At 37.3% G+C, this 23,604-nt stretch overlaps 1 protein-coding gene across 8 annotated transcripts in view; it reads right to left on the minus strand.

Annotated features, from left to right (window-relative positions):
* The window catches only part of VPS13B (vacuolar protein sorting 13 homolog B), a 427,169-nt gene that overhangs the window by 137,667 nt on the left and 265,898 nt on the right, over positions 1-23,604 (minus strand). For 6 of the 8 annotated variants that reach the window (XM_071554088.1, XM_071554086.1, XM_071554089.1 and 3 more), the window contains exons 31-33: positions 15,429-15,632; positions 6,809-6,935; positions 5,049-5,192 (exon numbers count right to left, since the gene is read on the minus strand). In XM_071554088.1, the coding sequence (XP_071410189.1) occupies positions 5,049-5,192; positions 6,809-6,935; positions 15,429-15,632 (475 nt within the window). Of the gene's footprint in view, positions 1-5,048; positions 5,193-6,808; positions 6,936-11,902; positions 11,995-13,523; positions 14,320-15,428; positions 15,633-23,604 lie in introns of those variants that run through there. The other 2 variants (XM_071554092.1, XM_071554093.1) reach the window with 2 other exon arrangements.

Genomic DNA, 23,604 nt, shown 5'->3' on the forward strand with positions numbered 1-23,604 from the left:
AATTTCCTGCTCCTACTTTATACCAAAGAGGACCTGCATTAGAAAAGTCATTAATATAGAAAGATATATTACTAGAATAGAATTGCCCCAATTGGCGTAGTAATGCAGCTCATTTCTTTTCCCATTTATTCCAAGTAAGAGTGCACGTAATCAAGAATAAGATAAACCTCAGACACTCTACACTAGCGGCTCCTAGTCATGTTTTCAAACCCTGATCGATTACAGAAATATCTGTTATTAAAGACAGGCATACTCTAAATTACAGATACATGCTGATGCTCAGGAAGGATTGCCCAGTACTTTGAACAGGTACAAGACATGGTTTATATGCTACCTAGCACGTATCACCAAATTATAACCAGAATGCAATCAATCCTAACAGAAAACGTAGTTTGTGCTGAAAGTTTTACCACTGTCATACTGTTGATTTGTACTTATGTGCTACAAGTCCACAAGTATACATGGAGAGGACAACCTGCACTCGTCCCTTTCTCTCTAAAGGAAGAACATCACTAACATGTAATGGCATTCCCATAAGCTATTTGTTCCTGAAAATAATGAGCTGCACATATATGACCTTTTTTGCACTGGACTGAATGCTAAGCAGATTATTGCCTTTCTAAGACTTGAACCTGAAGTTCTTAATTTTAAGTGAAACGCAGCTTTAGACCATCATGCTTCCACAGGAGGCTGGGGAAAGAACAGCGTAAGTACAAATTTCCTTTTTGTTTAAAATTCAAAAAATCCATCACAATTGGTTCTCTGATTCTAAAGGTCAGATGTTTACAAACACATTGAAAACAGCGGCTGTAAATTTGGGGTATTTCCCATCTTAATTATTTGATTTTTTAAACCCCCATCCCTAAGTTTATCATAATCAAGTATGGAGTATTAGAATTTATAATTTGAAGTTTTACACTTCAGATTCATATATAGGAATATAGTTCTGGGCTACAGGCAGGAATCAAAAAAAGTCCATTAACTCTGTGTTATTTTAAAAAGAGAAATTACCTGTCTCCTGTTATATTAGTGCTAGATTTTTACTGCTAGTACATTTAGACAAAACTTAATTACATAGTTGTAAGAATTTTCAACTTGAAATAGAAATTACCTTGTTTTTAAATGCAATGTCCACTATTAAATGAACTCACATACTGTTGGAGAGCATTTCTCTTTAAAACATTAATTATATTGGCTGAACAGCAAGGGTGAGTGTGCATTTATGTAAAATTTATATAAGAAAATTAGTTTCTATTTTCAGTGTGTGAGACACACGTAATAGCCATGGTACCTAATGCAAAACATCAAAAGAAAAAATGTTTTTCTTCCAGTGTCTGGTGTCAAGCAGGTCAGATCCCGTAATGGTTCTAAACATCTGTTGGGCGTGAATTAATTTCAGTGCCATAGGTTTTCTTAATGAGCTGTGGGCCAGAACTGTGATACAATGTGGAGAGCTGTCTGCTTTCAATCTGCTTCAATCCAGGGCCTTGAAAACTTTCCATCCCCTGCCTCAGTAGCAGGCTCTCTTCTTGTAAGTAATTATAGTACTTGTGGGATGCAATTACAAGATAATTGTAATCATGAGATGTATTATTAGCTAATTCATTAACTGTTGATAATTTCTTACGTTTTATCCAGGGTAAAAAAAATATGGGTAAAGCATAGAATTCCAATCCACATTTCTTAGTTACGGTGACAATACAGTGACAATGTTTCTCAAAACTGCAAAGTTTGTAATTAATACAAGAACAATGAGTAAATTTAGAAAAAAACCAAACCAACTGAAAATTCCTCATGGAAACAGGAATGGCTGCATAATTTCTATGACAATGAATATAGAGTGATGAGGAAAAAGAGGAGGAACAGCTACAATGTCAGCTGACTGAGCCGAACTTCAAAATTGGATTTTAAAATGCTGGGGTTGTTTATTTTAAATTCTGACTGCTGTGAACACTGACTTAGTAGCAAGAAAAATCAGAACCATATCAGGCAATAAGCTCATGACAGGTAGGTGTGTCTCTGTTTTCAAATCTGCTCTCATTTTGATGGGTTTTCTCATTAGACTTGGAATACTGAATACAGAGAATATGCTGCAAAATTGTGGCTTTAGGTAATTGAAAGAAAAGTGAGTCTGCAGATAAAATATTCCCAGTATTGACAAGCAATGTACTAGCTGGGAACAAGTACTCAGGTCACTGTATGTCAAGTCAACTGGAGCTGATCACACTCAATATATTCACTAACAGAAAAAGGAATGAATACCTACAGTCTGAGGATCCATTTCTAATCTGGACAATGTTCCACTTATTCCTCAGAAGTGGACACTGTAAAACTGAAGAAGAGTCAGAACATGTTTACAAAGATAACAGAATGGAACAGCTTGGAGGGAACAATTCTAATAAAAAAAACCCCAGGATTGTTCAGCTTGGGAGAAGAGAGACACTGAAAAACAGGGTGTGATCCAAGCATGTAATATGGTTGGTTCTGTAGGTAGAGTACTAGGTACAGTCTCCTTTGACCTTAACAAAGTTTAGACAGTCTTTGACAGCAGACTTTTATCAACACTTCAGTTGGAACTCAATGGATGGACTAAGGTAGGTAAAAACCACAGTGGACCACTAAAATCAGACAGTAATGGTCACTGTTCAACAATCCTCTATCAGAGTGACATTCCTCAAGGTTTGATCACATTTCATCTCTTTATTAAAGCTGTTGGTAACAACACAGAACATATCCAAAGAAGGATGATGCCAGACTGGGGGGAGCTGTTGATGCACTGAGGGGTATGGCTGCCATTCAAAGCGACACTGAAAAAGGGACAAATGGTTGAACAGAAACCTCATGAAGGACAAATGTAAACACTGAGTCCTGTTCCTGGATGTGGCACTTGGTGCCATGGTCTAGTTGACAAGGTGATTCTCAGTCAAAGGTGGGACTCCATGACCTCAGAAGTCTTTTCCAACCCAAATGATTCTATGACTCTGAGATGGTAAAATCCCAAATCAAATACCAGGTGGAGGCCAATGCCACAGAGTAGCTTTGCAGAAAAGAACCCAATGGTCCTGGTGGTTAACAAATTGAACATATGATAGCAGGATGCCCCTGTAGTGTGGAAGGCTGAGCACTCACTGGGAAGCAGCAGAGCCAGGACATGAGAGGTGAGATTAGCACATCATTGCAGGTCAACATCTAAGAGTACTGTCTCTAGTTTTGCAGTCAATAGTAGAAGAAAAAACTGACAAACCTGGATGGGCAGGGGATCATCACAAGGGTTAAAAGGTTAAAGCACGTAATTTCTGAGGAGAGGGTGAGAGACTTAGGTTTGTTCAGACAGAAAAAGAGAAGGCTAAGGATGATGGTAGGGTATTAAACTACTGTTTCCAGTTACTTAAAGCACAATTATTATGAAGGTTAAGTCAGATTGTTCTTGAAAATGTCAAGTGAAATGGTGAGAGACAATGGTTGAAAGTTTTATCAAGAAAAATTCAGAATGGACATAAAGAAAAAAATACACCAGAATAGAGGTAATTAAGCACAGGACAATTATCCAGAGAGTCATTCCTCTGAGATAAAGAAAGATTTGACTGAATGTTGTGCTGAAAATCCTCATCTAGCTTGGGCATTAGTCTTCTTCCAAGCAAAAGAATACTCTCCACAGGTGTTTTCCAAACTCAATTATGTTTGGATTCTTGCAATGAAATAATAAGCAGGTGTGAAGTATGAAAAACCATGTGCAGACTCCTCACTTCACACACTGAACACAGTAGAATACAACCAGTGTGTTATGTTTCTCTCTGTTGACTAAAGGAGAACCATGAGGATAATAATAAACATGCATGTATTAGAGGGTGGGATGGCTTCACATAGGCACACAGAATACCAAAGGAGAACCGGACAAAAAGTAACAAACCAGTGGATTTTCCCTTTCCAGTACAGGAAATCCAGATATAGTTCTATAACTTACTAAAGATAAGGCAAACACTACCTTGAACCAGAAATATTTCCACTCTCCATCACAGGAGACCTCAGTTATGCAAGGCAGATATCAGTGAAGAACAAACAGGTATCTCAGGATAAAGCCAACAAAAAGCTTTCTGAAATTATGTAGTAAATTGCTTTTAGTTTGTACAGTCAAAGTCAGTCATACAGCCCTTCTGCACAATGTCCACTCAAAATTTAAATTCTTGGTACCCATTCAAATCTTCTGCTCATTCCACTTACAATGGGAAAACGGTGCTCTACAAATAATTTATTGAATATATTCCCATATATAATTTACAATATTCATCTCCCTGCATCTGCAAAGTATCCAAGAGAGCCAAAATACACTGCATTTCTTTTCTTCATCTTTCATGTTTCCAAACAGCAATGAAACAATTCCCTTTTATTTCCCTCTATCCTTGGGAAGGGATAAAGGAGCCGGGGCTGATGTGATGCCTAGATTGGCACAAACAAACAACTTCTGGGCTTTGGACAGGTTGAGGAGAGAGGAATGAAAGTAGTTTGGCTGCTCTAAAGCACTCCTTGCTTCCACCCAGCCTCACAGGCAATGCTGAATCTGTGAGATTCAGAGGGGATTCAACCTTAGGGACTTGAGTGAAGACAGTTAATGTGAGTAGTGGTTACTGGGCACAGAAAAAATGTTATAGCCTATTGGCTTTAGTGAAGCACAGTGTAGCATGTAAGATCACAAGAAAATGCCAAACATTCAATAAAAGTTAAAGATCAAAAACAAATAATCTCAAAAACCTGCTTCAAAATTTGTTTCCTTCATTGTTTACGTAAGATAATTCTCCTTGTACAGAAGACGTTGTAGAACCACTACCTTACATAACAGCACTTACTGAATAATATTCTTGTTCAAGTAACACTCATCCTATTAAATCAACATTAGGATGCATTTTGAAATAGATAACACAAAACAATAATAAAACATGTATTTCATTTACTTATAGTTTTTTCTAGATAGCGCAAACACCTGATCAGAGCTACAGTACTTTGTGGGTGGATTTTTAAAAAATCCAGTTGCAGAACATGGAAAAACCTACCTCAGTGGTGCTACTGGAAGGTTCCAGTCCAATCATATTGGCTTGGATCAGCTGCTGAAGAAGTTGTACTTGACCCACATTGAGGAAGAAATCCAGATTTGTTGTCACATTCACCTCCAAAGAATGACCACAGACCAAAATTTCCTGTGGACAAATTAAGGGAAAATACTAGATAACAGCTACTGGGAAAGTAATTTTCAGCCTCTATAGAATTGTATTGTGGTTCTCTGCTGTAGTCAATACTTCAACATTACATATTGTATTAATTCAGTCTTTTTAGGAGAACCTGGTGTGTCCGGCTTCTACAGGATGCAGCTTATTCTTGGCTTTCAACAGCATGACTATTAAGACAAATTTTGCAAGAAAAGCATCTCATGCACAAGGTCTTGTTTCCATCTCTTGGTAGGGTAGGGCTGTCAGATTTTGGTTTTTATTTCCTTGGCAATGATTCCATTTCTCCTTTCCTTCCAAGAAAAGGATGTCGTTTTAATTTTTTTTTAAACACAAACGGTTTGATTTATAATGAAATCATGTGTTGGAACTCACTGATAACCAGTCTAATGGATTTCTCTTTGCCTGTAAGCCACTGTTAATACCTTGGCAAAGCCAGCTGGATAGCCACTGTTTTATTGGTGTTATCTAGGATAAATAAAGCTCTTCACCACTGCTGGCAAGCAGTAAGAGATGAAAACCAGAACCAATTCAAGAGAGTTACGTACTAAGCAGAAGTATTGCTCTGTCTTCTGAGAAGCTTGCACAAAGTTCAAGCTCTCCATAATGTAAACTAGACCTCTCCCTTCATTAGGGATCATCATCCAGGGAATAGTTAACAAGAAGAATGCATGTACAGAAACCACTGAAATTCTTGAAAACAAGTATTAGTAGAGCTCAGATTTTTTTAAAAAATGCCTCCTAGCCATTCCTAAGCTATTTCTTTTTCATATTAAATAATTTTCCATCTGCCCTTGTGATGACTCATTACACAAAATACAAAGCTGCCAATTTCTTCTTTCTATGCCCCGTAGGTATTATTTTCTAACAATGTACTCCCACTGCAATACACACCTAATACCCTTTACAACCCTGTACTGGTTTGGCCCTTCCCTAGAGGTTGGTGTTGACAGAAATTACCCTTATGAGCTGATCAAAATTTTCTCATGTTTCCCCTATACAAAACGTTCTTGAACTACAGAGTAATGCCCAAAAGGGAGCCAATACCTTTTGTGTCTGACTTGCTTCACAGACTAATCATTAACAAGGTAATCCACAAACCAGCAAAAATGATTGTTCAGTCTGGAGTACCTCGAGGTACCCACAGCAATGGCTGGGAAGTGGATGCTTTGTGCCAATCCTTGGGCTTGGAAATATGTTTAAAAGAACTGAGCTCACCTTACTTCTCATGGTCAATATATTGCATTTCAGGCTTCTTATGAGACCCTTTTGAATACAATGTTTAGTAATGTTTAGCAGCTTTTCTAAACACCTTTCCATTACCAATTTTTAAAAATATTGCTGGAAATCACTAAAATATTTCTATTTTGAATTGTAAACAGGCTTATCTACCTCTAGACAGAATGCCCCTAATACTGAGTCCTACACATGAATTCTTCCTCCAGCAGAGAAAACATTTCAGCTAGTGACCTCTTTCTGGTTGGCAATCTCTGTATTTGAAAACACACCTGGACACTTTAAATGGTGGAATGGTTGAATATTACCCATTTATTCAAAGTCATGCTATTTCTGTTGACATTTGTACTGACCTCAGGGTGCAAATTCTCTGTAGCATCAATTTTTGTATAAATAATAGCAGGGGCTGCAGTTATTCGAACTGTGAAATCTGTTAAAATCGGAGTTAAAATAGTTCTCCTTTCCTGATGTCGCCTTATGCTGGAAAGAAAAAGGTAAAAAAAAAAGGAAGGGTGAAATTACATTATAAATTGTTGAGGGGCAAAAACTTCCCATGTTATTCTTTACATCCACCAAGTAGCATGAAACTTCTTCAACACCAGTTTGGCATTTGTTTCCTTAATAATCATTAAATAGCTTTATTACAAATCACATTAATTTCAATCCTGAAGGCAGACTTCTACCTTTATTTCAGAGGACAGGTATGTCTAAATGTTTCATTCTACAACCTATCTCCAGGCAGACAACTTTGAAACCTGACATTCACCTGTTCAACGCAGTATACACAATGATTTTAACAAAATGTGAATTTTATTATCAGTATTTTTCAAACCTGCCTGTGGATGCCCTTCACTTTATAAATAGCTGTCCTGAAATCTGCACATTTGAATTAGTGCACTGAAACTCTTATGTTGAAATATTCTGCACGCAACATAAACAACACAAAAATGAAATACATGAAAAATTAAATTAGAAATCCCATGCAACTCTAGGACTCGCATATTAAATTTACAACTATTGCTCAAGATGATTAAAATAACTTGAAAAGGAAGCAATGTCAGTCTCCCTCCATTGCTTCTGTCTTTTTCTGGTTGTTCCTACTTGGTACCTTTTCATCTAAATAGCAACATTTACTTACCCAGAATATTTGTGCCATTAAACTTGATAATTGCATTTGTTTTCCAGCTGTGTGTTTAGTTTTGTTTGGTTTTTTAACCCTTAACCCAATAGTAAGCCTAGAGGCACAGCTCTGCCAGAGGTGGATCACTAATAGATTATGACAACACATCCCAAATAGCCAGAATCTTTTGGGTCAGGTCAAATAAACTATTGGCACAAGATGCCACCTGAGAGCCTCTGATGAGGGGAAAAAAATGTAATGAGATCAAGATGGTGTTCAGCCTCTAAAAGAGGATACAGTTCAAATTCCTGGGAGATCTCTTCCATCAAGATAGTTTTTGATAATTCCTTGTTAATTCCTTTTGATAATTACCTATTATAATTTGTAGAAACATTAAATACGTGCATTTCACCGAGGAGAATTCTAAGAAAATGTCAGAAGGTAATTGGGTTGAGGTAAGTTTTCCTATGTTTACAAAATAGAAAATTAGTAACTATGAAATGATGGCAAGTCAAAAGATCAAACTACACTGCCTTAGAAAAGATGGAAACAGTTTACACAGAACCGTCCCCCAGCAGGTCAGTGACACTGCCCTGTGTTACTCCAATCCTGCCATCTCCAGTGATGGGGCTGTGGCAGCTCAGACAGCACAAACCGCGCAGGTGAGCCCGGCACACGGACCACACAGTCAGAGTCAGTCCCCACAACCATCTATATTTACCCACCTTAAGGTCATTAAACACTATGGTTATGTGCCTGTCTACGCAGAAATCTCCTGACTGCACATGGAATAGGTATTTAAATCTCTGGATTAAGAAGGGGTATTGAGATACGTAGTCCAGTAATGGTTCTGAAATGGATTCAGCTGAAAAGCAAACAACCTCAAATGCTGTTGGTTTGTAAGCCAAGATTTAGGCCAAAAATAAATTAAATAGATACTATAACCTGACTAGAATTCAGTCAACTGAAAAAGATACAAAGAGATCACAATTTACAGCTGAGTGTTTTTTCAATTTTGATTCTTGAAATTCTACTACCAGTTTTTTTAAGTCTCCTCAAAACATGAAGAAAGCATAACGACCTATAAGGGAAATAAACTGCATGGTGGGGTAGGCCTTAAAGCTTTTAAATTCACTTAGGACAGCATATCCAGAAGCTAAAAGCAGATGCCACAGAGACAGTGTTTGCAGAGCACAAGTCTAATAACTTTTCCGTGAGGTGACCTCACAGACTGCACGCCGCCCTACAGTGCAGTTTGGTTAAGAGTGAGTCAGTCAGTGAGTGTGAGAAAACTACCACCTTACCTGAAATGCTTTACCTTTTGGTCGGCTGTAGCTCCAACCTCTAATCAAGGCTTTTAAAGTAAGGTTAGTCGAACTAGATGCCCAAATTAGAAAGCAGACCTGTTAGCAGTTAGTGAACATCTTCAACTTGAGAAAATGGTCATAGATTTTGGAGTTCTAAAAATGTTTCTCTCCCTGCCACCACCTTTGTTTCAGATTTAAACCAGATGGCTTTCTACCCAATTGCTATTTCCCCTTCTCAATAGGATGAGAAAGAAAGGCCTTTTCTGAGGAAAATTAAAGAGCTAAGTAGTAGAAGAATTCTGTGAAAGAACACACAGCTATACATTAGAAACCTTCCACCTGAAGTGGCATAAAAATGCTGGTGTGGTTGTAACATATGAAACACAGCTGTAAAAGCAAGTTATTTGTTGTGCTCAAACCCCTCAACTGGTTCTCTTCAATCATTGTTCAAATTATTTTTCAGCTCATGCATATTCCCGTTTCTTAAGCTTCCTATGTCATTTTAGTAGATACCCAGCACACTGCATCTTAAAGAACTTTTTTTGGTAATACATAGTGATTACTGATTTATTTTGTTTTACTTTATTTTTTAAATCATCCTTATGTGCTATCCCTGTCCTGCTCTACTTACTACTTTCTGCATTTCTTGTTGGTGAATTTGAAGCTCAGCCAAATCAAGTATTAGCAAAATAATTGTAAGTACAAACAGAAGGCAAACAGGGCACAGTATATAATGAAGGGAGAGGATATGAGAAAGAGCAGAAAAGGAACAAAGAAACAAATTCCACTTTGAATTATTAAGTCTTCCACACTGCACCTAAGTGCAGCGTTAACTTAACACAGGTGTACGCCACATGAGCTTATGAAAAAACTTGATTGTGAAGAGCGTAATGATGGCTCTACGTCTGCAGCACATTCATTCCATGGTTCATTTACGCATCTGTTACATATTTGTCTTGGAAAAAAAAGGGAAAAGCTAGTATTTTTAGAGATGTTAAAGCAGTTGATCATGTACACTTAGAAGTCAGCGCATTTGGAAGACCATATGCTAAGGCAAAGCAACAAGGCAGTGTAGCAACTGTGATAGAGCTTGGAAAAGCATTGGGAAAGCACAGGATGAAAATGGTCTCTGTCCTCAAAGGCTTACAGTTTAAGTGCAAGAAAAAACACAGGCACAGACAAGGAAGTAAAAGTAACCCACTAACAGTACAGTAGGTAATGATACCCATGCAGTGGCAGCCTGTCTTGTGAGTTTTACATTACAGTGTAATGGAAATGAATTTTTTGGGGAAGGATTTGGAAGAAAACAAGGCAATAACTTTGTGAATGTTCACAGGAAATGCCTCTGTAACACACAGGTTAGCCTAGGAGTGAGCAAGGAAGTGCTTCTTCAAAATCTGCTGAGTAGTGAGTGCAGAGGTGCCAAAGCAAATGAAACAAGACATGTAAGGGGAAATGGACAGACCTACAGGACTGGAAGGACCTTGAAAGCAAAGACATAGATAATGATTAATGTGATAAAAATGTTGTGGGAAGAAGAGAGAAAAACGTGAAAAAGAGAATTTTGCAATGGATACAGCAACATTCAATTACATCAAATCAAATCATCAGTATTTGATTATATCCATTCAGAAGCACACTGAATTTATGTAAGAAGGAAGGACTGCCAAAGAGATGCAGTTGCACTAATTAAGGAGGTGTGATGACGTGAGATGGATAAGCTGAGAAAATGCACAAGTAGGGCTGTAAGTTTGCTCTCTTACGTGGAAAACACTAATCAAAATCGAAACAAACAAATATGGCCAGTAATAGCTAAATATAACCTAGATGTAAAACTTGGAAATGCTTGCCTTATTACTAATTATATCTTTTGTTAATAATGCCCTACTGAATCTGGAGTTTGAGACCTTACATAGTTAAAAATTCAAACGCCAGGAAGAAACTTGTGTACATTTAATACATGAATGCCAACTGAACACATTGGCACCATGTAAATTTACTATCTACAGAAGGATGAATTCTCATGGAGAGTTTTGTGAAGTGAAAAAGAAAAAAAACTATTAGCATGAAATAGGCCACATAATCAAAGTGTTCTGTAGCAGTGTGAGGCATTCAAAACCCCCAAAGATGTTACTTGTGTTAGCATATTAGGACTTAGAAAGATATTCTCTTGCAGTGGTATAAATCAGTTCATCTCTGATCCACCAATGTATGAGGATATCTGACTACTAATGACTAAGTCACATACTTTCAGCTCTCTGAGGTGTTGCAAAGACATGTTTCAAGAGAGTAAAACAGTACAGCAAAATTTGAGGACCATCTAATGACCAAAATTAGATAATGAAATGAACAAATGCACACAATCTGGCTGTACAGAATTACTGTTTTTATAATGTAATGCCTCAGTAAAGCTGATTTTCATCTTATTAAAAATGCTGTGCTGCATTCATTTGCTATGGATTAATGTAAAAAATAGCACATCCCATCTTACTGAGTAAGGCTTTGTACAGTATGAATACAAGTACAAGCTCAGATAAAAGAGAAGACAGCAATTAAATACAGGACTGAATACAAATGTATTGCCTTTTATTCCAAAAGATTCAAGGGGAATGCCCCTACTTCTGTACACATGGATCTACAGATCAATTTTTTCTGCTCTTTCTTATTAGAACTTGGCAAGTTGCCAAGAACTTTCCAAAAAAGCATGAAAATGAAAACTATTCAAGGCAAAATCTGCAGGAAACCTTTCTGAGGATCCTTGCAGTGGTATTTGTTCAGTTTTGTGCAACAGATCATTGGCTCCCTGATGTACTCAACGAGAGCCACAGAGAGCTGTTCCAGATGGTAGTATGCCAAGGACAAAACTGTAATGCAGTATATTGCCACACTCAATTCATTACCACACAGAGAAGTAATGCTTTTAAGCTCAATTATTGGTTTTTTTTAAACAGAGTTTATTCAGGCTGCAGGAAGCAGAAGTTGCTGCTGGGAGCTGTAGAAGGATTGCACAGGGACGGGGGCGAGGCCTCAAGAGAGGATATATTTCTTGATTTCCTTCAGGGCTGTTGTTTTTTCCACTGAGTGGAGGGAGAAGGAGGAGGAGATCTGCAAGCTGAAAAAGCAGTTTTCAATCAAGAAAACTTCTTTTGGTTAAGTACTCCCAGTTCCCCACATGCTGTTTGGTAAAGGGAATAAATGTGGACAGGTTTCATTTGTACATAACCTTATTAGAACTGTCTGACTGCTTCCAGTATTCTTTTTATATATTACACCATTAGGGAGCTTTTTATAACATCTACAGTGAAGTACAAACATTTCATAATGGAAAGAGTTATGATCCCTGCTCCACAGTACAGCACAGCACGTGGACAGGTTTTTTCTGTGAGGCAGCACCCACCCCACCAGAGTGTTCAGTGCCCCAGTTCCTGCTGGGGGGACCTGCAGAGACACACACAGGAGGTGTCACACCAGCACTTCACCACAGCCTCTCGTGAAGAATTGCACAGTAAACACCTTTAAGCATTCAACAACTCAGTCTCAAAGTACACCAGCTTGCTTTCCAAACTATAACATAAAGGTTGAAAAAAAAATCAACTCCATGGGATATTAAGCACTAAAAGTATTGAACTCCAGAAAAAGTGGTGGGGAAATCTGAAAAATTTACTTTCTGTGTAGAGACTGTTAAAGCATTTAAATAATGTCAAAAGCCTTCAAGTATTTGTGTATTATCCACAGATCTTCTATTTAGAGTGATTTGGTCTTCATGCAAATTTTTAAAATGAGACCAAATTTCAACCCTGTAGATAAACCACAGTATAATTTATTTCAGAATTTTGGCAACCTTATTTTGAAATAATACAGTAATGCTTTTGGAAATTGAATGGAAAATGAATGGCTGGTATCTATGCTGAAGTTTTCTGTAAAGTGACTAAGAAATACTTGGATAAAGTTGGATTCTATATTGCCCACACACAGCCCCTAAGAACTATAAAAATGGAAATGGATTTCAAAAGAGAACCTTTAAACTCAGGGCTACTAATACACCAGAACACTGGGTAAAAGCAAATAGAAATATATTAAAACCAAACAAAGAAATTAACCCTAAAATAACTCAGCATAAATCATTTGTTACAGTCCAGGTTAAACATACCTAAGAAACTTAAAGAAATAAAAAAGAAAATGGAGTCACAATTAGGTTGAAGAATGAAGCTTCTGGGGTGGTTACAGGAAAGCTGAAAGTAAACTGAACCCTGTACTGAAAGCAGTGAGCCCCATGTAAAGCACTGAGCACCTCCCTCTTGGTGGAGGCTGCAAGTCCTGCAGTGCATGGCAGAGCTTGGGGGCAGGTTCTTTCACAGAACATAAAATACACCCAGAGAGAGAAAAACCAACTGCCAAACAAACCAAAATGTGAACATCCTGAAAAAACTGTAGTGAATCTGTAAAAATTTAAAGCCAGAAGGACAATAAAGCATTCACTCTTCTGCTTGAAAACAAATTCAAGCTGGAATTAAAATATTGTAATTGCATACCAGAAAGGAAAAACTTATTTAATTACAACTGATATAAATCAACTAAGTGGAAGATGCATTCAAAAGCAATTTTAAAACCAACATACTTATTTGTCAAATACATTCTAATAACATTTTATTTTGGAAGTGTGCTGAGGAAAAGAAAAATGTCCAAGCAGTTACAGACAAAAAAAAAAGAAAACCCAGATTGTCAGTAATAGCTCCTGTCCTCATGATACTGGCTTTTCAGCCATCCTACCAAATTTCCTATCTACATCTATAACCATAAAGCTCAGACCAAAGTGTGCTGGCAACGGGGTTTCCGTCACCAATGGGAAGGAAAGGGAAAGCCAATTCCTCAGTGGCTGGTTTTGGTTGTCAGCTTAACTTGCAAATTGGCCACAAGTCCTTTGGAGATTAATGTAACCTTATTTTTTACAATATTCCAGTGGACATATGTAATTCTATGACAAAGAACTTCACAGGGAACTTGTCCAACATCAAGGCCCAACTCGGAGGTCATACAAATTTTTATGGCTAAGTATATAAAATAAGAAACATCCTTGGAATTATGAATTAAAAAACAATAAATAAATCATTAAAAGACAGGAAAGAACCACATCATCTTGTAAGTGAAGAACACAGACCATCACTATGTTTAAATTTTTATCTATATTCCTGTCGTTCCTTGTGGTTTTACCATCACTTTGGTTAGATCTGCTTTTCCTGCCCTCTATTTTTCAACAATAAACTGGAATTTATTACTGATCACATCTTTTTCCTGCACATACTCCTCCAGAATGAGCTTATTTGCCCTCTTGGCATTTCAACAATACATCATCACAGAGCTCAGGCTGTGTGCCATCCTCACGTGGCGTTTGCTACAGCTTGCCTGGCGTTCAGGAAACTCTGAGTCCTCTCAGCTCCTGTTTCTCAGAAAATTAAACAAAAAATAATTATTTCCTTAGGATTCTGCCTGGTTTTCTATATGAGTTTTAGGAACTGATCCCTCAATTCAGATAGAAAACTATCTTAGGAACTATAAAACTATGCATGCGTTTCTTAAAAGTTGGATTGTTTCTGCATGAATTAAATAAAAATATATATAAATGTACATAAATGAAATGTAAATAAAAATAAATAATTAAATGTGTGGGCAAAGAGGCATCTCCAAGCAGAAGCACTTGTAAATCCACCAAATTACTTTTTAAAGCTTGTTCTTGGCCATCAAATATTACTCCTGTCAATCTGAAAAGAGAATCTGACTGCTACACAGTCTGTAAAAGTTCAGTTTTAAACTACTTTTATTAATTCTTAAATATAAAGAATTATATTAGATTAATATAAAATTTCAAATATTCACAGACTACCAATTAACCCTATTTTATATTTGAGAACTTTAGAATGTAAAGCAGCATTCAATTGTATGCACGCTGCATCTTTCAACCCTGTCTAACCAGAGGGTGGGGCTTTGCATGCACATATCACACAATACACAATAAAGGAGACTTAGTTGAAATATCTCATTCTCAAAATTCATCTGGTTTTAGTTACAGAAGTGTAAAAAACAGTTCAGAATCAATAGGAAATGTTCTACTTTATCCTCCGCTAATTTAGAAATGTCTAAGCTGGTTTTACTCAAGCTTTGTAAAAATACAAACAAAAGAAGTTTAAAAAAAAAAGAAGAAAAAACAACAACAACCAAAAAAAAACCCCAAACCAAACCCTCCCATTGCTTGTGGAGACTGAGAAGCTCAAGTCTCAGCCCTGGAGTTATTTTTATGGACAGGCAGGAAACCACTCAGGGAAGGGCTTGTAATGGCAGCAAAGGCACACCATAACTAGGCAGTAACTCAGTGCAACAATAGCAGGACCATGCAATCCAAATGTGTAATCCAAAACCCCACGGAAATGTGCTTGCAATGTAAAGCGAAACCAGCACTGAATTACTTCATTCAGATATACTGTCAGTGATATCTGCAGTGTTTGTCCTATGTAATTTCAGAAAAGAACAAGTTTTTAAAACAATCCCGACCTACTGGCCATGTTCCATTCAAGTGCCGGATTTTGAGAATTTCTCTCACTCTCTGTCAAAACCCCTCCTTTTCCATTTTCCTTCTCTGGTTTCAACTGATTCCAATAAGCAGTGCCAATGTTGATAGATTGAAGATCTATTTGATATTGTCTGTCTTCAACCTCTGATCCAGGGTCTCGAAGTATTCCTAGATTTAGTGCTCTCCTGTAATGCCAAAGAAAAAACACAAAGACAAAATAATCAGCAAAGGTAAAAATCAGACCGTTTAAATATCCATTAAGATACAAGATTAAGGCACCAATTTTGCTGTTCTTGATTACATCAGAGCATTATTTCCATTTCAGATCTTCAAAAATAGCCAGCTGCCTCTTTCCTATGGAATTCAATGTGAGATATGCAAATAGATACATTCTGAAATTTAGCCAAATCCACCCAAGTTCATCTAAGTCTTCACTGCACTTCCAATCAGGCCCATATGAGCAGCCTTGTGGGGAAGCAGCATTGATTCATAGCTACTGAATGGATAAAATCCTCAAAGAGAGGATCAGTACAACCAAGATATTCATTATAAGACAATTGCCCCACTGTTCAAATTTATCAAATAAAAATTAAAAAGAATATTCCAAGATGACAGAAAATTCAGTCCTTTTGTCATGCAATTTCAGAATGGTGCATTTTTTTTAAAGTTCTTCTGAAAAGTGAGAAAAAAGCATTTTTGAATGAACCATGTTCCTTGTGGATTCTTCTGAATTCTGCCACATTAGATTTTACATGATATTTCAATCCTGAGCTGAGTTTTGAAAACAGTCAGACAACTTCAACAAAACATTCAAGAGCTACTGGATGAGTGGAGGCTGCTGAGACCACTCAGTTTTAGCAGTGATCAGTATCAAAGGAGTCTCCTACCACCATTTGTCTTCTGCTGATAAGCACTAGAAATATAAAAAAAATTATCTTGCCCTTTCTACACTGGGAACAATACTGCTTTCTGTGCTCTGTTCACTTGATATTATAATAAAAGTTCACAATGAAATTATCACTGTATTTCAAAAAAGCCAGTAAAGGGAGCAGGAGTATCTTAATTTTTTTTTTTGCTTTCAATTATTATCACAAATTGTAGTCTATTTTTATTGATTTCATGCACCTCCACTGAAGTTTAAGCTTCTTATTTGCATATAACATCCAATCTAATGTTCTGTTCTAGGTTGCTGTCTTATACCACAATTATTTATATAGCTGCTGTCATCACAACGAACTTGATAATTCTGCAATTTGTTTAATCATTGCTGCTACTAATCTCAATTAGCAATCGACTGGGTTGGAAAAGACCTCCGAGATCATCAAGTCCAACCCTTGATCCAACTCCAGTCCATTTACCAGATCATGGCACTCAGTGCCACGGCCAATCTCGGTTTAAAAACCTCCAGGGATGGGGAATCAACCACCTCTCTGGGCAGCCCATTCCAATGCCTGATTACTCTCTCTGGAAAGAATTTTTTTCTGACCTCCAACTTCAATTTCCCCTGGAAGAGCTTGAGCCCGTGCCCCCTTATCCTATTGCTAACTTATATATCTGAGAATAAATAAGGATGAAAGCAGCACATCCCAAGGTGTGATGTACACAAGACATGCAGTCTCTAAGTATACGTGTACAACTTGTTTAAAGTGCAATCCAAAGGCTGCCCAGTTCCCAGCACCGCTGACACCGCTCATACACTGCCATTGTCACCAACAGAGGATGCTGGCAATTAGGAAAATTAAGCAATTAATCACATGCACCCACAGAGGCATGTGGATGACAGGAAAGCCATTCTGATGAAGTCGCTCCTGGTGAGGCAGTGTGATGGCATTGTTCAGTAGCCTCTATAACTTTCTTAAATGTTTAGTAGAAATACACTGAAAATCTGTTATGTCAGTAGTGGTATTTCAAAATTAAATGTGGTTTCTTAAAACTCAAGAATGTGTTTGTCAACTTTCCACACAGAGAGATGTAACCACAACAACTGTGTCTTTTATTATTCTTTCTAAGTCATTATTTCATCAATATGAATGCAGCTTAAACAAAACCAACCCCACAGTAGATTATTGTATGACCCACTGTCTATTTACATACTTTGTCTAATGCAAGTAAATACTGAAATGCAAGTAAATATTGAAATGTATGTTTTGTGAAAAATTACTGAAAACAAAGCACCAAATTACGTATTTCAGGAAATATCTTTATATATAAAACAGAATGTGATACTAATTTCACCTGCATAATGGATTTTTCTCTCCTGTACTTTACAGTGAAGAACATGTTTCCTTTCTTCTTTTATAAGCAGCTTGATCACTTGCATTAAGCTCACCTACACTATATTCCTTAGGCTCATTCAGCACAACCATAACCTTGTAAACCAAATTCCTTGAGCAAAAATGTGTCCGTATGCCCCGACATGAAACTCTCCATTGTGACAATGGTTTTCTCCCCTTGCAAGTTTACTTCTTTAAACTTAAACCACAACAAAATCATTCTTTGACACCAATTTTTAGGTGCAGCAAAATATACAGGAATATTATTTAAACAAAAGATATTAAGTGCATTGAATTGCTGGTTTAACATTTGTCCACTGTAGCTATTTTTGTTCTACCTTGGGATATAACAGCCTAAATACCTTCATGCTGATATAAAACCTCACATTTTCATTCTATTCCTACTATGAACAATCTCCTATATGTAATGCAAAACTTGTCCTCTGGACCTTTAGATCACTTTTGAAATCCAAGCAAAAGAATTGTATTTCTATAGATGACTCATTTCAAGAAATACATACTTTACATATACATGTAGAATACAAGGATTAGTTATTAATGCCTTGATGTTTTGACTAAGCTTATTATTGCTGTCAGAAAGCACATCATGCCAGTCTTCCACAAGGATGAAAAAATAGCCTATTCCCAAATAAGCAATATGTAAGCACTGATGTGTGGTTTCCCATATCAACAGTTCATGTCCAGGCATTCACAAAAGCACTAATTTCTGGTTCTTCATATCAACAATTTTCCTAAATATGCCTCCAATTTATTAGTTCTATACTTCCTAGAAGGATGAGAGTAACTGCAGAAAATGGGCTTCCTCTTAAGCAAACATGCTTTGTGTGAATTCTGCACCCTTCTTGATTCTGCAGCTTTAGAAATCCTTGTAGCAAATGAGATCAGGAAGCAGAGTAAAGCCAAATTTACGACTTCTGTACCCTGGCATAAAGGATGTTCCACCTCCTGAAATGTACTGTGGGGGTTACGATTTTAACTGCTTGCCTCTTCTGAAAACAACTTCACTATCTCATCTGAACCTCTTTGCAGATGGTGTAGAATACAACAGTTGGTCAATAATGCAGTAAGATTATAAGCAACCAAATACAATCCTAAGTGTGTAACAGGAAACACACTACTAAAGTTTTTCTTTTATTAAACTGATTTAGTCTGGGTCAGGCTTTTTGTATGTTTATTGAAGAAGCAGCTCATGTTGAACTGGTTACTACAGGCTGCTGAATAGGCATAATTCTGAAACCCATGGTAATGAAGCTAAATCTATTAACTTAAAGCTCATCTGAGGCATAAAAACCGGTAACCAAGCCAGGAAAATGGCATTTAAAGGGTCTGTATTAGGTAGCAATTAAGAAATATTCTTGGACTTTACACACAGCAGTTAATTTTTGTTAGCACTTCTTGGATCTCTGTGTGCACTGACTTCTGCTTCCAGGTATAGAGAACACAAACTTGTCTCTGTAAATTTCAATTATTCAAGTTTTTGTCTGGTGGCAAAAGATCCTTCCTGTTCTAATTTTAAAAGGAAGCAGACAGTAAGCTTGGATCAGTATATACTCTCTATTTCATAGGGGCAAACCGCATGGCCTGTGTGCAAGAGGACCCCTTGCTCTCCTGCTTAGCCCAAATGTAGCCTGAAAGCTCTCACATCTGCATGAGGTGTGACTGGATACTGTAGGAATCACAGCAACATTTATCACTGACATAATGCACCTTAACTGCCTTTTCCCCAGTTCAATTCAATGAAGTTTCCTCCTCGACAAGGCCAAAGAATGTTTCTCCCCAAACATGGGAAAGTGCCCCAAGTGTTTCTTAGGGATGCAATGGACTCCATCTGGAATGAGATGCTACAGGTGTTAAGAATGGCACACAATAACAATGTAACTAAACTAGAGCATCTATGACAACACCATTGGCTTTTGAAACTGCTAAGTTTCCATAAGTGAAACCTGAGACAGCAACCAGCTTTTCAAAGAAAGACAACTAATTTCTAACTTTCTTTTCTTTTTTTTTTTAAATCATAACAAATAGATGCCTTTTTGTCACAGACAAAGAAGTTAAGACTTGGGCCACTGGGAGGGAAAAAGAACTTCCCCAATACCACTCAACATCTATAGACATGATCTTAGAACTAGAATAAAAAAATCCAGTAGCATGACTTCATAATGGAAGTCTTGGATGTGCCTAAATTTGGAGATATTAACTCACCTTATTTGTGAGGAAGATGGAAAGAAGAATGAGGAATTCATCAGAAAAAAAGGAAGGTGCAGCAGTGGGCAAGAGGAAGAATAATTATTGGATCAGAACACTGAAGCTGAAATTAAAAAAAACTAGCAGGTAAGAAAATTCTAATATTGTAAAAAGAGGAGGAGACATCCTTAGGCAATAAGGGCAGGTCCTCACAAATTTCTACTATTTTGTACATGATCCTGGGTACACATTCTGCCATACTGAGTGGTGTATGTCTTTTTCCAAGACAAGGGCAGCCTCCGCTTTGCTTTGCCACTCTGCCACCTGTCCATAGGGAGACTTATTTGTAGTTCAACAGACAGTGTTTTGTGACTGCTAGGATGTTGGAAACCATTTATTCTAGTCTGGGTCAGTAGAGCAGCCTTTTGAATGCCATCAGCAGTAAACTCCAGTTCTCACTGTTTCTGGCTCTTTTCCACGGGAACTGTGCCACATACGACTGGCTTTGTTGGCAGCTGCTCCTTCCCCCCTCTCCAGCTCAGCCTCAGAATAACTCTGTCCCATCTCCACATCTGCTGGCCTCCCACTCTGCACTGGATAGCAGCAAATTTTTATTTAATGCAAATACAAACTGAGTACAGTAGGGCTACTTTGCTTAATGCTTTACTGATTAGCAAGTGATACCATTGATTTCACCAATCTGTTGAACAATGAAACCTGCATTCTGTCTGATTAGCTCTTGTGCACAGCCAGACACACCCACGTTATCGACAGAAGACAATACATGGCAGATGTGCTCTAAGTCAGAGTTGCTAAGGTACTTGGGTTCATGTCCATACTTGGAAGACCCTTGCAAAAGAAAACATCAGTGCCAGCTCCATGAGCAAAATAAAAATGACTGACCCCTTCTAAACATTTACATAGTGGACAAACACATCACATCACTAAAGGCAAGGAAGAAGTCATTCACTGCATTCTAACTGCATACATTTTGTAGTCAATAACTGTCATATGTTCTAACTCTATAATGATTTTTAGTGCTTATAGTTTTTTATGCACAGACATAAATCAACTTAAAGGTATGTTGCTTGAGCAATTACTATGATGAAAAAAAAGACCAGTCACTGAAACATATGCAGATTTTTCTTTTGATTGCACTCAACTGCATTAAACAATTGATAAAGGAATGCAAAAGTACAAGTGCAATAGGTAACTTTCCTCTATTTTAATAAATGTCTGACTTGTATCTCTTGGGCACTGATTCCCTTTTTGCGCTGTCTACCTACAGAGATAAGAATCACTGCAAAGAGAAGAACTGGTCTAGGTGTTCAAAAACCCAAAAGAGGACAAGACATGAAATAGCTACAAAGACCTTTAGGTAACACAAAAATAAGCATATTGGAACTTGGTACTAAAAATTAAAAATAAAATAAAATAAAATAAAATAAATAAAAAGGTAATTCGACTATGGATTAGAATGCCCCAGAACGTGATTCAATACATGAATGTCAGAGTGTCTGATGGAACAAAAAGTGTATGTATAGAACAAATCATCTACATTCACTATAATCCAGAACAGATCACCCAATAAAAGAGCACTAAGATTTTAGTTGAGTGTTGTTACATGTTGTTGAGTGCTCTCTATGTCAGAATCTGGAATAAGGACATATTAGATATGTATTTAGAAAATGCAGCCTTGAAAAGGTATTTGATGTACAGCTATTTGAAGATACTCTGAGCTTCTAGATACTTCAAGCACAGCACAGACTCTACTACTATGAAGACCGTAGTTCCTGACAAAGAGAATGACATTAAGGGAAGGCATTCAAAATCTGCAGCAAAGCCATCACAGTACTCTATCTACAACTGTTTCTCCTCAATAGCTCCCAGCTTAGGTATTAAACAGTAACATTTGAGACATGAAGGTGGGATAATTAGAAATGCAGACTCTGCTTCTAGACTTCTCTAGTTATGCACAATAACTCTTCTACATAAAATAATAACAGTAATAATCAAAACTTTTTCCAAAACATCTTACTAGAGTATATTATTTCCTTTTTACTAGTACTTTTCAACACAGCTTTTTCTCGCCAAGTTGAAGGAGACAGGTCTTCCCTTACAACTGCTTTGTAAAGTCTTATCTTAAAAATAGACAACACAGAAAAACACCTCAGTTCTTAAGCAAATTGCTCAGATATTAAAAACTGTAAAATTACAATCACTTTTATTTTTGCTATTGTGTGTCCTCTACTTGACCAGTTTTATGAACTGCAACTAATGAGTCACACAAGTATGTACTTTAATCCAAAACCATTTTAAAAAGGACTGATAGCCACTGAGCTATCATAATGCAAGAGAAAAGAGATTTGCTTTTGAACACAGAAGAAATCTGGTGAATGGAATTGAATGGTTTGTGCCATTTTGCTCATGTGGGTGATACCATCTCAAAAGGAACAGAAAACACTGCCCTGGCTAGAACCTGAGGTGACAAGTTTAACTGGATCCACGGGATGTAGAAGAGCAGGGTCTGTCAGCTCTTCCTGTGCTGTGCACAAGAAGGTTTGGGACCAAGGAGATTGCTTTGGCAGCCCTGCTGTGAGCCTGCAGGACAGGATTCCCTCTCTGTGCAAGGGTAGGACATGCCAAAGGAAAATGGAGAGGCAGATTTCATTCCTATTCTCTCTACACTGGCTGTGTATGGTGGGCATAAGCCAAAATGATGTTGTGAATATAATTAAGTGCATAGAAAACATCTCGAGATCATCTGATAAACAGCATTTAAGAATCTAAAGATATAAAATATGTGTAAAAATTAACAACTGCAATTTTTTATCAATATACTATTTATGCATGTTATTTACATAACTAATATTTTGAAACCCAGTAGGTACATATTCAGAGGAAAAAAATAACAGTACCCACTTCATGCCCATTAATGACAGTGGTGGTGCCAGGTGGGTGTCACTGTAATTCCATTTGCTCTCCACTTAGGAAGGTCAGATTTTAGTGAACTGGGCCACACCAAGGTCAGGATTGGTAGCAGTGTATTGATCATAGAAAAGCTACTAACCACATGAAAGGAATTACAGAAGATCACACATCAAACATTTTGGCCCTGTGCTTCCTTCCTCCAGTCCTACGGGCAGGAAATGCTCTATATCTCCTGTGAGGTGACCAGACATTTAAAAGTAGCCCCTTGTTACAAAGGGTCTGGGACAGGAATTGCCTGCAAAGAAGCTGAGGCACTTCTGCAGTGCAATTGTCTTCTACATTTGTATCTGGAACACAGGATGAATGACCCTGTGACAACAAGGTATGGTATGGTAAACTATGAAGTAATTTTTTGTCTCTCAAAAAAAGCGTAAAATGAAACAAAGCTGAAGTTTGCAGCTGTGCATTTTAGATGTCATCTGTTTAATTACTTCTGTGATTTTATTGTTTAAATTCCTCAGCAAAAATAACAGCATGAGCAAGTCTGAACTTTTAAAAATCAGTTTTTCATTTTTATACTGTTTAATGTTTAGACAGTTTAAGGAATCTCGTTATACTTTTGAAGCATTCACCCAAATTCAGGGAGCACTGTGACATTTGACAGACTGTATAAATGATAAGTATGCACAATTCCAAAGGAAGGTCTGTATGATATTTTTGGATGTCAAATGTTTCCAGAAAAAAACCC

The sequence above is a fragment of the Pithys albifrons genome, chromosome 4, assembly GCF_047495875.1.
Source record: "Pithys albifrons albifrons isolate INPA30051 chromosome 4, PitAlb_v1, whole genome shotgun sequence".
Taxonomy (NCBI): Eukaryota; Metazoa; Chordata; class Aves; order Passeriformes; family Thamnophilidae; genus Pithys; species Pithys albifrons.